The following is a 16,386-nucleotide window of genomic DNA, read 5'->3' as shown; positions in this document are numbered from 1 at the left end:
TTAAAAACTGAATCAAATCAATATTTTGACCAACCTTCGGCTTTAAAACTGTATCACTTCTCTATGATAGTCAACGCTGTCCTGCAGTTCTATAAGACAATCAGCAGGGAGGTTGTTCCAAGCATTTTGTTACCGCAGTTCTTCTGCAGACTTTGCTTGGCTCCTTGCTTCTGATCTTAGACAGCATTGATCAAGCTTTTATGTAAAAAGTAGTCAATTGCTGACAGTAATATATTACTTTTCTAAATTAAATACAAAAATGTCTCTGTAAAATTAAATCTTTTGGAAAATGAATATTTGGAAATCTCCAATGTGTTCTTTTACACTAACACACACAAAAAATAAACATATATATAATAAAGTCTAGGATGCCTAAGACTTCTGCGCAGTACTGTATATCCTGTAAAGCCACCTGTCCTACCCATTGACCACCTGGGAAACGATGTCTCTGAATGCCGAATGACTACGTTTGGATTTGGACCAGATTAAAGATCAAAGGCCTGATTTGGGCTCAAAAGCAGAGGAAACCAAGTCATCTCGGGAGCTTATGTAGCCAGACTCCCATGCATGTTCTTTTCATTGTCAGGTATGGTTTAATATGTTCTTATGTTACAGTAAAGTTGTAATGCTTTTATTTATTATTTAATTTGGAAATAAATAATGAAAACTTGATCTATGTAGTTTCACTTACTGAACACTCTCTATTATAGCTACGGTTAAGGCTTGGACATCCCCTTCGAGTTGGTCTAGGGAGGATGCAAATTTAAGCTTAATGTATCACAGAGTATTGCACATGTAGACCTTTGTCTTTAAATCAATCTTCTCCACTTAGCAGTACTGTCTTCAGTCTTGATTCTAGGTTTTTTATTGCCTTTTGTCTGTTATAAGCCTTGTTGTGCGTTTGGATAGAGCGTTAGTAAGCACTATGAATTTCAGTTCCAATGAATTTGTTTATGCATTTAAATACGGTTATGCAGTGTATTGTCAAGTTTATGGGACAAGCTGTGAGGTGAATCTACAAGAACATTGAAATCACACAGGACGGTATTTACCAGTGTTAGCACTATTGCATTTTATTAGCAAGATTGTAGGGCAGGATAATTGATGATAGATAGATGGACTAATTTAATGTCATGCTTGTTTTCAGGTTTTTCAGGTGGGGGCTTGCCCCACCAGCTTCATTAATAAATAATAAATAATAAACACTGTACATGAGGACCAGAGCTGTGCCACTGTGCCAATATTCAAGGAAGCCATTATGAGGCTGGGGAATAAGTAAAAAACAGTAGGCTTACAAAAAGAACCTGCTTGGAACATAATTAAAAAGAAAGAGAGCACTGTCTGCCGAATACATCACTAACAGAACTACAGACTAACTGCATACCAGCAGCAGAATGTATTCTGAAGTGTGCAAAAGCATGTTACTCTGCTGAAGTTCACCAAATGCCTCCAAACGTTCAAAATATATGGCAGACATTGCTTGACAACAGGCAAACAGAGTGTAGGATGATCCCTCACAGCTACAGTTAACACCATTTACCTCTGCTGTCACTATATGGATATGCTGAGAGGTTCCATTTCTACAGTCAATGTAATCTCCTACCTTACTGTCTCACTACATCTCTGCTTATGTCTCTGACTGTATTTGTTCTTTCTTAGCCTCCTAATGGCTTCCTTGAGTTTCATTGGCACAACTCTGGTCCTCAGGCTGACAAACGCCAATAATTAACTTCAAAGACAATCAAAATCCTTGCCTAGAAAGATATATATACCTGCACAAAGGAAGCAATTCAACACACCTGACTTAACAGAATCACCTGTGAAGCCATTTGTACCAATATTATGGTGCCCTGAAATGGGGCACCATAATATTGATGGTTTATGGTTTATGGAGCTCACTTTGTCAAAATGTCACTTTTTTTAAAGTTTTTATTTTCGTATTTTTCCATTTTTCTCCTAATTTGGTAACCAATTGTACCCGTCTGATTCAATTAGAGCTAGGATTAGATACACCGCCGACACTCCATCCCTCAGCAGCCCAAAGGAGAGCGACACGCGTTCTTCAAGCCGTCTCATCTCATGCTCGTGACCGTGATTCCGAGGTGCCTGAGGTGCTTTATTGTGCGGCAATCTACTAACCCTGCCAAGTCCCTCCCTCTGGAGCGGCAAGCCAATTATGCTGCTCCATGTGAGCCGGCCAAACTTGGCTTTTGCCAGGACCAGGAATCAAGCCCCGGTCCCAGTGCAGTGAACTGCAACCACAAGACCGCTGCATCTTAGCCTGTTGTACCACCGCGCCCCCCCCAAAATTTCACATTTGTAAGTTATTGCTGCTTCAAAATGGTAATTTGTGTGTAGCATTGGGTATCATTTGGATGTTAACAATTCCGGTTCAGATTCTGACTCCAATATCAATTGATTTAAAAAGAAAAATGTAAGTGCTTACCCTACAACCAATAGTATTGTTTCATTAAAATAACTAAACCCAAGATATTTTAACCTAATGTTCACAAAGTAAATGCATACAAAAACAAAGTAAACTCAAGAAATATCCACAGTCAAATTCATGAGTTACACACATAGAGAATGAACATATATTCTATTCTAAACATATATATTTTTTAAATCCCCAAATGCCAGGGATCATCAAGACCTTATGAAAAATAATGTAAGTTATTTTTATCATATATTATTTACTCCTCGTCCTTTATCACTCTGCACTCCTTCGTCCTCATTCTCACTCTTTCTCCTCCTCTGCATTTTGCCTGGTCATCATTTTCCCTCACAAAATGAAGCCACACTTTTGACCATTTATTGCGGTCCATCTTTGTTACATTCATATTATATTACATTAATTGCCATGTTTGAAAGTGAAATTTGTTTGTAAAAACCTTGCAGTTTTACTTCCTTCTGCCACGAACTCATGTAACTGACTTCACATGCCTAAAATAGTCAATAGGATTGGGTAGATAATTTAGTTGACAAAAAAAGACTTCAGTTAGTTAACCGAGAAATTAAACCTAATTAGTAGCCTACAGTCTATACATAAACTCACTCACCTGCGTGGGAAAAATAAAGAAATAAATAAATCAACATACATATTTACATTTTGGGTCAATAGTTTGCAAGTTTGAGAGCCATAGTTTGCAATCACCTAATCAAGGCCATTTATACAAACTTGTGAGTGAAAATGCAGCTTTAGCAATATAACATAACATAACATGAGGTAATGGCGAGAAAATGCCATTTAGCCCAGCAATGCTCACCTTTTCCTACCCCTAAGTGCCTAATTTGCCTAAAAGCGAAATAGAATCTAACACCATATCAAGCCAAGCCTTTCTGCCTGCACTACATGCACTGGCAAACTATTCCACACATGGACCACTCGCTGTGTGAAAAAATGCCAATTTCCATTTGTGCCCTCTCGTTCTGCTAACCAAACTCAACCTGAAGAATCCCCTATAATTCACTTTGTTAATCCCTTTAAGCCTCAATCAAATCCCTTCAGCATCCTAAGTATATCCTCGTAACTCTTATCTTTTATACATGGAATCAATCTGGTTGCCCTTCTCTCAACCTTTTCCAGTGCCTCTATGTCCTTCTTATAGTGCGGTCCCCAGAACTGCACACAGTACTCCACGTGTTGCCTAACAAGAGTATTGCATAAGCTGAGTATAACTTCCTTGGACTTCATCAATCAATACTCGTGGCTATGTATCCTAGCATCCTATTGGCCTTTTTTACTGCTACCACACATAGCAAAAGGCTTTGGTCATATTTTCATTTCCCACGTGTAGAACTTTACATTTACTTGTATTGAATTTCATTTACCAGGTTTTCACCCATTTCTGGATTCTGTTTAAATCTTGGATTACTTTAGTAGAGTCTATACTGTTAGCTAAACCTGCTAGTTTTGTATCATCTGCAAATTTAACTAAATTACTTTCAATGCCAATGTCTAGGTCATTTATGTAAATGAGGAAGAGCAGTCACCCCAGCACTGATCCCACTGTGGGACTCCCACACTTCCCATAATACCCTGCTCAAATAAGGCCCCTCCTACCTACTACTGTTTGTGTCCTTTCCTGTGGCCAATTCCAAGCCCACTTTGAAATGGCTCCTACAATTCCTACAATTTTGATAATGAGTTTGTCATGTGGTACCTTATCAAATTATTTTTGGAAATCTAGGTATACAATATCATAAGTCCTGCTATCATCAAAACACTTGGTAGCTTCCTCAAATAATGCCAAAAGGTTTGTCAGGCATAACCAACCCTTTGAAAACCATGCTGGCTATCCCTTAGAATGTTATTCTTTTCAAGAAATAATTCCACTACAAGTTAGACTGACAGGTTGTCAGGTTCTCTGTTTTCCACTGTCTAGTTTTGTCTATGTTGTTAGCATTTCCATGTTTTTGTTACCTCTGTGCACACCGTAGCCACCCTCTCAGTCCGTTCACTTCATTAATTTGTTTCACCTGTTTCACCTGATTGTTTCTCACACCTGATTGCCATTCCCTCTCATTACCTGTGTTATTTAAACCCCTTTGTTTGTCCAGTTCCCTGCCAGATTGTTATGTGTCAATTTCATACTTTCCAGTGTTACCTGATTGATACCCGTTTCGTTCCCGACTTCCGCGTTTAGATTCTGTTTTATTTTGACCCGGAGTGTATCGACCTGTTTTTGTATATCAGCTTTTGTTTCTGGATTCTGTTTTTGTCCGCTTAGCCTGCCTGTTATTGACCCTTCGCCTGTGACCATGATTACGTTTTGGATTATCCCTGATATATCTGTTTGCTGGAGTGTTGACCCATTTCCTGGACTTTGTGTCACAAACTGCCTTATCCCCACTGAATCTGTTTGCTGGCTGTTGACCCTTGCCTGTTTGACTCTGCTGAGCGAAATAAAACCTCTGAATGAACTCTCTGCCTTCTGGATTACTGCGATTGGGTTTGGTTGTTCTATGGACCTGATACAGGTCTAGTTTCCTAGTACGGACCCCTTTCTTATATATCGGTATTATGTTACCTTGTTTCCAGTCATCCAGTAGTTCTCCAGTTTCTACAGACTGTATAAAAATACTTAGCATATTCCCAAGGGTACTCAAAGAGCTATCTGGGTGTGCTGCCTTATTTGTCTTTAGTTTATGTATGTTATTTATCCAATATTTCTTTATCCTCTATCTCGATATTAGCTAAGACATTGTTAGTATTGAGTTTGCCTTCTGGCCTACTGGTACCTGGTAAAACTCAACAAAGTAGCCATTTAAGGCCTCAGCAATATCTTTATTCTTAGACAGCAGTATTCTTTTACTAATTTCTTATTCTTAATGCACTTGACCTCCTCTCTAATTTTTCTTTTCCTACTACAGTTTTTGGCGGCACGGATGGTGCAGTGGGTAGCACTGCTGCCTCACAGCAAGGAGGTCCTGTGTGGAGTTTGCATGTTCTCCCCGTGTTCATGTGGGTCTCCTCCGGGTACTCTGGTTTCCTCCCACAGTCCAAAGACATGCAGGAGAGTCTAAATTGCCCATAGGCATGAGTGTGTGAGTGAATGGTATGTGTGCCCTGTGATGGACTGGCGACCTGTCCAGGGTGTATTCCTGCCTTTCACCCAATGTATGCTGGGATAGGCTCCAGCCCCCTGTGACCCTGTTCAGGATAATTGGGTTAAGATAATGGATGGATGGATGGATGGATGGATACTACAGTATTGAAAGAAGCATTTGGGATTGCATTTTGCATCATCTGCGATTTGCCTTTCAAATTGCCTTTTGGCTAACCTTAGTTTTTTTTACCCTTTTTCTTTTTTTCGCAAACTCCATATAGCTGTATTCGTCCACCATGGAGATTGTTTTCTGATCTTACATTTTTGCACCTTAGGAATGAATTTACACTGTGCATGAAGTATAACCCTTTTGAACCTGCTCCAATTTTCATAACTTAAATTTGATCGCATCTTTTTAAAGTTGGCCAGCCTAAAATGAGGAATCCTGGACTTGGAGGAACCCCTCTTAATTTGCCAAAATACATCAAATTTCAAAGGTATTGTGCATTGGTCACTTGTCCCAAGTGGTCCATTACCTCTATCCTGCATGAATCATTACCTATTACCAGATCTAAAGTCGATTGCCCTCTTCTAGGCTGACTGACATACTATGTCAAAAAAAGTCATTTATAATTTCCAGAAATTGCTCCTCACTTTTCCGTGTCCGGTCAACAAATTCCAGTTAATATTTGGACAATTGAAGTCTCCCATGATAATAGTCTTGCGTCCCTGGCAAGCTTGTTTTAAATTTTTAAATAGCATTGTATTTTACATTACTATCTGAGGCTGACAGTTGGTAACACACTCAAATGTTAAGACCCTCATCTTCCTCCCCAATAAGATTAATTCAAAGATTTTCTCTTACATATTGTCGAGGACCCGGCCCTAGGCCCCGCTGATGAGAGATTGACGGGGGATGGGTTAGGAAGGAATGCATTGTTAACCCCTCGCACACGCCATTGAGGTGGTAGTAAGAACGCCCGTAAGAAGAAAAATATGTGGTTCAGAGATAATGAGCAGCCACACTTACCATACCATCCAAGTCGGGGGACTTAGATTTAGGGTTTTAAGGAGCAAGGTTAAAGTTCTGACTGAGAATACCCCAACCCTACAGGGGAGGGGCACAATGCCTGGCTAAAACAAAAAAATAAGGAAAACGGAAGGGGTGTCAATACCGAAAGAAGATTAAGAGGCTTCAAGGGCCTTCCTGATTATAGCACAAATAATTTATCGGATAGATTCAAAGGACTGACTATAGAAGAAGTTGGGGGATGATTTACACTCAGCTATTGGCTGGATGTCCTTTGTAGATCCCTTAAGGCGCCGCGGAGAGGGGCACCTGAAGAGTGTGTTGAGATGGTGGAGGGCACTAACTTCTGGCTTGTATGAAGTCAAAGTTTGGAGAGAGTCCAAGGAGAGATTATGACAGGGAGACAAATACCAGTGATGAATAGGTTCATTAAAAAATTACATAAGAGCTCGTGTTTTTCCACTCGTATATTAAGATGGTGGAAATTCCCAACCGGAGGGGCACATGAGATAAAGTATTGGGGAAATTTCTTTTGAGGTATGAGAAAATGACAGTGGGAAAAACAGAAGTGATGAATATGGTCACTAAAAAACAAGTTGCATAAGAGATAAATGTCTTCCCGCTTGAAATATTGGGGACATTTCTTATCAAAAAGGTAAACTTTTGTATGCAAAAAAGATATATAAGGAATAAGCTTTTAGACCTTAGGGTGGGATCTTAGAATTTTGCTTCAGAAGATATCTATGGGCTGTTGAAGAGAGAGCAACGCAAGACAGCTGTAGTCAAGCTGGAGTGGCGCGCTCCCTCTGCGCGCCACTCCAGGATATGGATATGGAGAGAGGAGTGACGTACGCGGTGCGGACTCAGCCCAACAGTTGCGGCAGCGGGACTGATGTCGAAGAGGTGTTCATGCGCATCCCTCATCATACAGAAAAGCTGGTGAAAGAGTTAAAGGGCTTTTACAACATGCTTGGAGCCGTGAACTGCACCTGGAGGCCAACAGACGGGACGCGGGGTTCCTCCACGCTACAGAACACCTTCCTGCTGGACCCACGCAAGAACCTGAAGCCTCCCCCCCTAACCTCAGTGTCAGTGAGGAGAGGCATATGCTGCGGCTGCACTGCAAACCCCCCAACGTGTTCGAAGAAGTGCAAAGTCACGTCTTTCGAAAGTCTGGGTCCTGATCCTGCCCCAGATTCCCAAACCAAGGGATCAAATCCCACAGAAAACGAGATGGCTATATTTAGGGCATGGGTGGTAATTATAATCTATATTACTTGTAGAAGTAGGAAAAGTAATACATAGAAGTAATACATTATAAGTTTCCTTTTATTTTTAGTAAGATACTATATACGATATAAATAAGTAGTAGACTTTAGGGGTGTTCGTACCCATTGTATTAATGGAAGTTCAGTAGCTTTTATCTCCGTGAAGGGGGAGCCATAAGATAAGGTAAAGGCCAAAGAGGATGATGGGTATTTGAGGGGTGTACCTTGACTTTTAAACATCATGGTGGAAAGGTAAATTAGAAAGAGCTAAAGGGGTATATGTAACTTGCATGTGATCAGCAAACTGAAAAGATGATATTTACACTGTAATCTGTATAACTCTATTATTTTGATTGATTATAATAAAGTATATCTTACTATAATCATAAGTGATAAAGATTCTTTAGAGGAATACATTGAATACAGGACATCGAATACCAGATTTGCATCACACCCTTCACTTCGAGACTGGGCTGGAAGTTCAGTAGAACTTACCAGGGCTCCAGGACATTCGGAGTACTTGAGGTCGTCCCCAAGACACCTCCTCGTGGGGTACTGCTCGTGGGAACGTGAGGTCTGAGCTCGGCAAGGGGTCCGTGGCTCACGACAATATGGAGCCACACCCCCACCTCTCTTACTAGATCTGTCCTTCCTAATAACTTTATACCTCTCTATATTGTATTCATCCCCAAGCCATGTATCAGTAATCCCTACAATGTCATAGCCACCACTAATAATAACTGGCTCAAGTTCCAAAAACTTATTTTTTATGAATCGATAAGTGGAACATAAATTTGAATTTCTCATCGCTTACCTGCTTCTTGGAATTTTGGATTCAGTTCTAATTTGGAACCAGTTCTTGGTTCCTCACCCTACTTGTATGTAGATTAATCAATTTTTGGAGTATGCTATGGTGGGGTATGCTATGGTGACAACTCACTTTTCTATGGCTGAAACATGTTTTGTTTCAATCTTCCCTTTTGTAAGAAGCTCAGGTGTGATCCTCCCCTCAAACAACAACCCCTCCTTGGCCATTTTGACCAGAATGAGTCGAACAAGCTCTCCCATGTACATCCCACTGGCCATCTTCTCAAACCTGAAAGCACAGAAATGCATTATGAAGCTTGATAAATATAATATTTGACAGCATCAGTCAATGAGGTACAGAACAAAATCAGGGAATCCAACCCTGCAGTTTTTAAAAGCATGTTAAAACGTATAAAGCATGTGATTCAGCATCATTATGTGAGCAATGGGTCAAATGTTGGGTCAGATAGATAATTCAGTTACAGGACAGATTTAGCTGGACCATTATTCCCAGGGCCATTGTTTGAGGAATCACATGAGTGCAATGGATTCCATGACTTACAGCTGTTTCCCAGGGTTTATGGAGCCTCGGTCAATCTCTCTGTCAAACTCAGTACGGATGTCCTCCAGAGAGCCATCATCTCCAAAGGCCCCCCATTCAGTGTTGATGCACATCCTGCCCTCATCCCCCTCCACCAAGTCCATGTGCCTCAGTTCCTCCATGTAGCATGCGTTGGTGCCTGTACCTGAGTTTTGTTCAGAAATTAAATCATCAGCAGCCTTTTGAACACTGCAGAGTAATACACTAAGAATGTGTGCCACTGCATCCCGGCCAGACTGGTTACCGTCATATGTTCTTCCTGTCAGAGGAATCAGCTTCAAATTACATAAAATGTTCTTTCTATCCTTTCTATTATAATCATTACACCCATACCAGAGCATGCTAACTCAACCACCTTCCTGCCATAGATATGCACTCAGAGACTCCATTATTAGGTACAGTGGGCTCCAGAAATATTGGCACCCTGAATAAAAAATGAAACAAAAGGCGGCATATAATAAACAACATTGATAATGATATTTATATAAAATATATATGTATACATTCAGTGAGCACTTTATTAGCTTTTTATTAGACTTATTTTTTAGACTTCCACTGCTGTAGCCAATCCATTTACAGTTAGGATTCATTGTCTGTTCAGAGATTGTGTGTCTTCTACATGCCAATGTGTGGTTATTTGCATTACTGTGACCTTTCTGTCAGCTTTGACCAGTCTAGCCATTCTCCTCTGATGTCTGTCATTAACAAGGTGTTTCTGTCTGCAGAACTGCTGCTCACGTATTTTATTTTTTGCACCATTCTTTGCAAACTCTAGAGACTAGTGTGTGTGAAAATCCCAGAAGATCAACCCTCAAACCTCTCCATCAGGCACCAACATTCATTCCACGGTCAAAGTCACTTCCCCATTTTCATATTTATTTCTGAACAGCAACTGAACCTGTAGACCATATCTGAATGCTTTTATGCATTGGGTTGCTGCCACATGATTGGCTCATTAGATATACATTAACAAGCTGGTGTACAGGTGTACCTAATAAAGTGATCACCGAGTGTATACTCAGCTATGTATACTAAAGTATTAACCCTGTTCCTGATTTCTTATATTATTGCATATTTGTCACACTTTAGAACAAATGACACCCGGTATCATCCATGTAAAAAAAAAAATAAAAAAAAATTCCCCTTACTTACTCAAACAGCCAATTAACCATTATGTTTGCGTTTGGTTGGCACTTCTATTCAAAATAGCACATTTTGAACCTCAATATCGCACCAATATCAAAACCAATCTCAACAGGCTTGCCAACTTTTTTTGATATTGCTACGTTGCGGTATTTATGTGTTATCGATACCCTTAAAAAATTTTCATATGCAAAAATACCTCAAATCCAACAAATCCCCAACTCATTCTGTGGGTAATTCATAAATATACATTATCTTTCTCATTTCATGACTGCTGCTAATTGAATGTTCTACATGATAAAAAACATTATGTTAACATGAGACCGTTATGTTCAGCAGCGTTATCTACGTCGCTCAACACATAGCCACACACATAACAACTGTCTGTTCAAAGAATACAAGCACTCAATTTGTGAAAACGTGTGGGATACAGTAAAGCAAGGGAAGCCAAAAATAGATCAGTTTGGTCGCAGTACAGAAAACTTACAGCTAAATCACCAGCTATTTTAGCTAGTTTATTACACTAGTCATAAACACCAACAAAGCGAGTTCACTAGGCTAACCAGCTGGCTCTACCAACATGGGAAAATGGTAGTGACAGAGTTAATGCCAGCTAGTTAACTAGCTCGCGTTTATAGTTAGGCTTTTGAAAGTAGTTATACCTTGCTAGCTAGATAGCCGAATGGCTGATTTGGAATATTACTCATTACACTTTAAAGAACATGCAAGCTCGCAAGCAAGATGAAACTTACAGTTTTCTCAATCGATTTGGTACATTTGTCACAACAAAAACGTCAGTCTCAATACATTAAAGTTCATGAAATCACCACAGCAAAAATGCATTTGGTCACAGGTCACTGGCAGTTTCTCATTTTTTTCACACAAATTGTAAATGCTGATGCACATATTGCAAAACACATTTCTCATTTGATTCTGTCAACCTCATTAAAACAGTATGTATATTTATCAGTTAGCACAATATATTACATTGTAGCTCATTTCATATTGTTATGCATGTGCACATGTTATGTTGTTGTTACATTCCCAAACACTAGATGGCGTGTTGCTATGTCTGTATGTGCAGTTGCTCATCCCAAGTAAAGCCCTCTTCTACCAATGTACTCCAAGTGTCCAGCCGTGTTATTAACTAGCTCCCCAGTAGGTATTTACAACCAGGCTATATATATATACAGTCATGTGAAAAAATTAGGACACCCTATGGAAAATTGTGTTTTTTAAACATTTTTAGACATATGGATATTTAATATCAATTTTAACAAAACTGAGAGATTCAAGTAATATAACTAAAGAAGTAAAACTGAAGAAAATCCTTTTTAAAACTTTCTGTAAAATGTAATAAAATAAAAATACAATTTCTGGTGAGGAATAAATTAGGACACCCCCACATTTCTTCCCACCTAAAATGGCTGAAATCACACACAGGTGTATCACATCAGGTGCACATGATTAGAACATTGTTACTCAGCATTTTGAAGGAGGCTTGCCCTATTTAAACCTCAGACATTTAGTTTGGTGTGCTCCTGACTGTTGACGTGAGAGTGAACACCACGGTGAGATCGAAAGACCTGTCTGAGGCCTTCAAAAAGAAGATTGTTGCAGCTTATGAGTCTGGTGAGGGATTTAAAAAGATCTCAAAAGATTTTGAAATCAGCCATTCCACTGTCCGGAAAATAGTCTACAAGTGGAGGACATTCAAAACAACTGCCAACATGCCCAGGTCTGGCCGTCCAAGCAAGTTCACCCCAAGAGCAGACCCCAAGATGCTAAAAGAAGTCTCCAAAACCCCTAAAATGTCATCACGGGACCTACAGCAGGCTCTGGCGACTGTTGATGTGAAAGTGCATGCCTCTACAATCAGAAAGAAACTGCACCAGTTTAACTTTCATGGGAGGTGTGCAAGGAGGAAACCTTTACTCCCCAAGAGAAACATTAAGGCCAGAGTGAAGTCTGCCAGAGAGAACATGGACAAAGACCAGGACTTCTGGAATAATGTTCTTTGGACAGATGAGTTTAAAATTGAATTATTTGGACACCAGAACAGAGGACATGTTTGGCGCACACCAAATACAGCGTTCCAGGAAAAGCTCACCATCATAGAATCTATCATGAATTCTACAGTGTACCAGCGGGTGCTTGAGGAACATGTGAGACCATCTGTAAAAAAAATTAAAGCTGAAGCGGAACTGGACCCTGCAACATGACAATTACCCAAAACATACCAGTAAATCCACCAAGGACTGGCTGAAAACTAAAAAGTGGAAAGTCCTGGAATGGCCCAGCCAAAGCCCAGATCTTAATCCCATTGAGATGCTGTGGGGTGACTTGAAACGGGCTGCACATGCAAGAAACCCCTCAAACATCTCACAGGTTAAAGAATTCTGCGTTGAGGAGTGGGGCAAACTTTCCTCAGACCGATGTCAGAGACTGGTAGATGGTTACAAGAAGCATCTCACTGAAGTTATTTCAGCCAAAGGGGGTAACACTAGGTATTAGGGGGTAGGGTGTCCTAACTTTTTCAGTTAGAATATGCATTTATGTTGATGTCTTTTGTTTAATGAGTAAAACAAGGTTCATTTTTGTTGTTTACTCGCAATTAGATCACTTTCTTTTCCAGAGATAAATAAAAACAAGATTAGACATCGATATGTGATCATTTATTAATGAATAACTTTAACGGGGTGTCCTAATTTTTTCATATAATATATATATATATATTTTTTTTTCCACAAACGCAACCAGGAAGTGGGGGAATCTGTTGTGCAGTATGCTGCAGGGTTAAAGGGTTAAACAACACTGCGATTTCAGAGATCACTTGCAGGATGCAGGACGCGATAGGTTCATGTGTGGATTGAAAGATGACACAACACAAAAACGGCTGCTCACCATGCAAACGCTCACCTACCAGAAAGCGTTGGAAACGGCCATCTCCATTGAAACCGGCATGAGTCCACACAGCTGACCAGAAATTTAAAGGTAAACGCTCTCTCACTCTCAGTGAATAAAACATGGAACAGATGCAAATGTTGTGGGAAGACTAATCATAGCGAAAAAGATTGCTTTTACAAGGATCAGTCATGCCACAACTGTGGTAAGAAAGGACACATTGGGAGTGTGCATGCAATGCTGAACTGACACGCTTGACAGAACTGGGTGTCATTTCCGGTTCAGTACAGTGATTGGTCCATGCCTATAGTCCCTGTAGTTAAGATGGGGGCGGTGAGGATTTGCAGTGATTTTAAAATGACGCTTAACTCTGCCCTCTGTGTGGAACACTATCCAATTCCCCGCATCAAGGACCTCTTTGCGTCTCTTGCTGGAGACCAACGCTTCAGTAAGCTTGACCTTGCACATGCATATTTACAGATGCAGGTAGAAGAAAAATCACGCAAACTCCTCACAATCACAACACAGAAGGGACTTTTCATGTACAACAGACTCCCCTTTGCCATTGCTTCAACCCCCTCAATGTTTCAAAGGGCCAAGGACCAAGTGTTGCAGGGGCTATCAAACGTGCATTGTTATCTAGACGACATCTTGGTGAAATGACGCTAAACAACTTGGACGCTGTCCAAAAAGGGAACTGCAAATTCTTCAAGAATTCCTTGGAATATTTTGGGCACAGCATCGACGCAGCTTGGCTCCACAAGTCACCAGAAAAAGTCAGAGCAATTGTGGAGGCCCCCGCACCGACTAACATCAGTTAACTACGTTCCTTCCTAGGTCTAATGAAGGGTAAACAGTGGCACTGGTCACAGGACTGTGACTCTGCTTTTTCAGAAGGCTAAGAACAGCTGCTGTCACAAAATGTACTGACCCATTATGACCCTTGGCTTGGCATCAGACTAGCATGTGACACATCACCTTATGGTGTGGGAGCCGTCATTTCGCACATCCTACCCAATAATGAAGAGAAGCCTATCTCTACAGTAGGAGATTTGTACTTCTTACTGATTATTGCCCACTCGCGATCATCGGCTCGTCTTGTCAGCTCATAACTACACCATTGAATACAGAAAAGCTACTTTCCACGGCAACACCAACAGGTTCTCACGGTTGGCGCTGCTTGTGCCGCTCAAAGACAAGGCCGACGCTGTTGATGTTTTCCATGTCGAACAACTGGCATCCACAAATATACTGTGTCTGACCCTCTTCTGTCCAAAGTCAAAGTGGAAATGGTGGCAATTGGATCTTTTCCGGACGACGCAAATGTGAACGGCGGTCTGTCACCATTCCTCATCTGGAGGAATGAGCTCACTATTCAGCAAGAGTGTCTCATGTGGGGTATTCGGATCCTTGTTTTGCCAAAACTGCGCCCCCGTGTGCTGGTGGAGGTGCACAAGGGACACCCAGGTGTAGTACGGATGAAGGCTTTGGCGTGTAGCTATGTCTGGTGGCCAGGAATTGATGCATAAGTGGAACAGCAAGCAAAAACCTGTCAGTCTTGTCAGCTGGTGCGAAACTCGCCATGTTCCTCACCTTTACACCCATGGAAATAGCCAGGGGGTCCTTGGCAGAGGGTTCTTATTGATTTTGCAAGGTCCTTTGAAGGTCACATGTCGGGAAGTGGGCAGAAGTCTTTCTGATGGACAGTACTACCACCACCAAAACCATTCAGGTGCTGTGGGCCTGTGGTCAGACCAGACCTGTAGTGGTCTGGGACAATGTCATATTTCACCAGGCCAAACAAGTAAGATGGTTTGACACTCATCCAAGGATGGAAGGAAAAATTGGAAGGAAGGTGGAAGGAAGACTAGATGTCATTGCTTGCGATGAGGGCTGGCTGTGAGGACATAACACCTGATGCTTGCCATGGGTGGGTGCTGCATGCCAGAAGATTTTTCCCTCTTTGCCTTGAGAGACAAAACATAAGGTGTGATGTTGATCCAGATATGTGACCTGAAGCAGATGAGAGAATGGATGCCCCATGAGGGGTATTACTGTATTTTTTTCAGTATTACTGTAATGTACTGTTGTCCATGTAGTGTAGTTACTGTTGATTTGTTAGTACATTACTGTGCCATAAAGTATAATTACAATTACAATATTTACAGTAACATATATATTTTTATGTTTCATGTTTTTGACTTGGTCATGAATATAGAATGTTTTCTTGTGTGTCATCACCGTTGTTTGTTTCACCTTTGATCTGATTGCAGTATTATAAATACCACCATTGTAAAGTTTTGAAAAACAGAAAGAAAATATTGTGGTATAAGCATTGGACCACAATATCGATTTAATGGAATCTAACCAGTGGTATCAGCTTTGGTTATTTTTGATGCAGTGAGGTTCTATTTTGAGTGTTTTAGGGCCTATGGCACAGGTTTACTTTAAGCTATAACAGTTGTGAGACTGACGTTTTTATTGTGACAAGTCAATTGAGAAAAACTGTAATATACAAATACTGTGTTGATGGCATACAGTTGGCGTCTTAAGTTTGCATATAAGAAATAGGGAGGAAGGGATTGCAAGAAAAGATATGTTTTTCAAATCACTTTGGCCCATTTCATGCATACTGCACAACTTTATGGTTCACCTCCAAAAGCGCATAACTGACTCAACATTTTAAATCCATGTTTCTAAATGAAATAATTGTTTCAATGAATTAGTAGTGTCTTCAAAATGAAAAGTCCCTTTATCAGTGTTTGAAATAAAGACAGTCAAAATGGTTAAATATATTGTCAGTAGGAGAGTGCACCTGGGAATAATGTTTGTTACAGTAACTTGAAATCAGTCTCCAAATCAGTCTCCTGTAAAATTGTTGAGAATCAACTTTACTGTGACACAGTGTAAACAGAAAACACAACAATGCAGGGGAATCAGTTGTAAATCACCAAAACATCACAGTATAGTTCATGTATTTTTTATGAACTTCAAACATGCATTTACTGTAAACTGAAATAGCATAAAGTATTACTATATTGCACAATTGCGCACCTGTTTTCCATTTCCAACATTAGGTTGCAC

General features: G+C 40.4%; 1 protein-coding gene across 1 annotated transcript in view; it reads right to left on the bottom strand.

Moving 5' to 3' along the window:
* The window catches only part of LOC133115434 (hexokinase-1), a 129,618-nt gene that overhangs the window by 61,726 nt on the left and 51,506 nt on the right, over positions 1-16,386 (bottom strand). Inside the window, exons 7-8 of the mRNA XM_061225351.1 lie at positions 9,217-9,400; positions 8,788-8,943 (exon numbers count right to left, since the gene is read on the bottom strand). Of these exons, the coding sequence (XP_061081335.1) occupies positions 8,788-8,943; positions 9,217-9,400 (340 nt within the window). The remainder of the gene's footprint in view (positions 1-8,787; positions 8,944-9,216; positions 9,401-16,386) is intronic.

This window comes from Conger conger, chromosome 2 (assembly GCF_963514075.1).
Source record: "Conger conger chromosome 2, fConCon1.1, whole genome shotgun sequence".
NCBI classification, from domain to species: Eukaryota; Metazoa; Chordata; class Actinopteri; order Anguilliformes; family Congridae; genus Conger; species Conger conger.
Note: the sequence above shows the minus strand (reverse complement) of the source record. Positions and strands in the feature narration are given on the sequence as shown.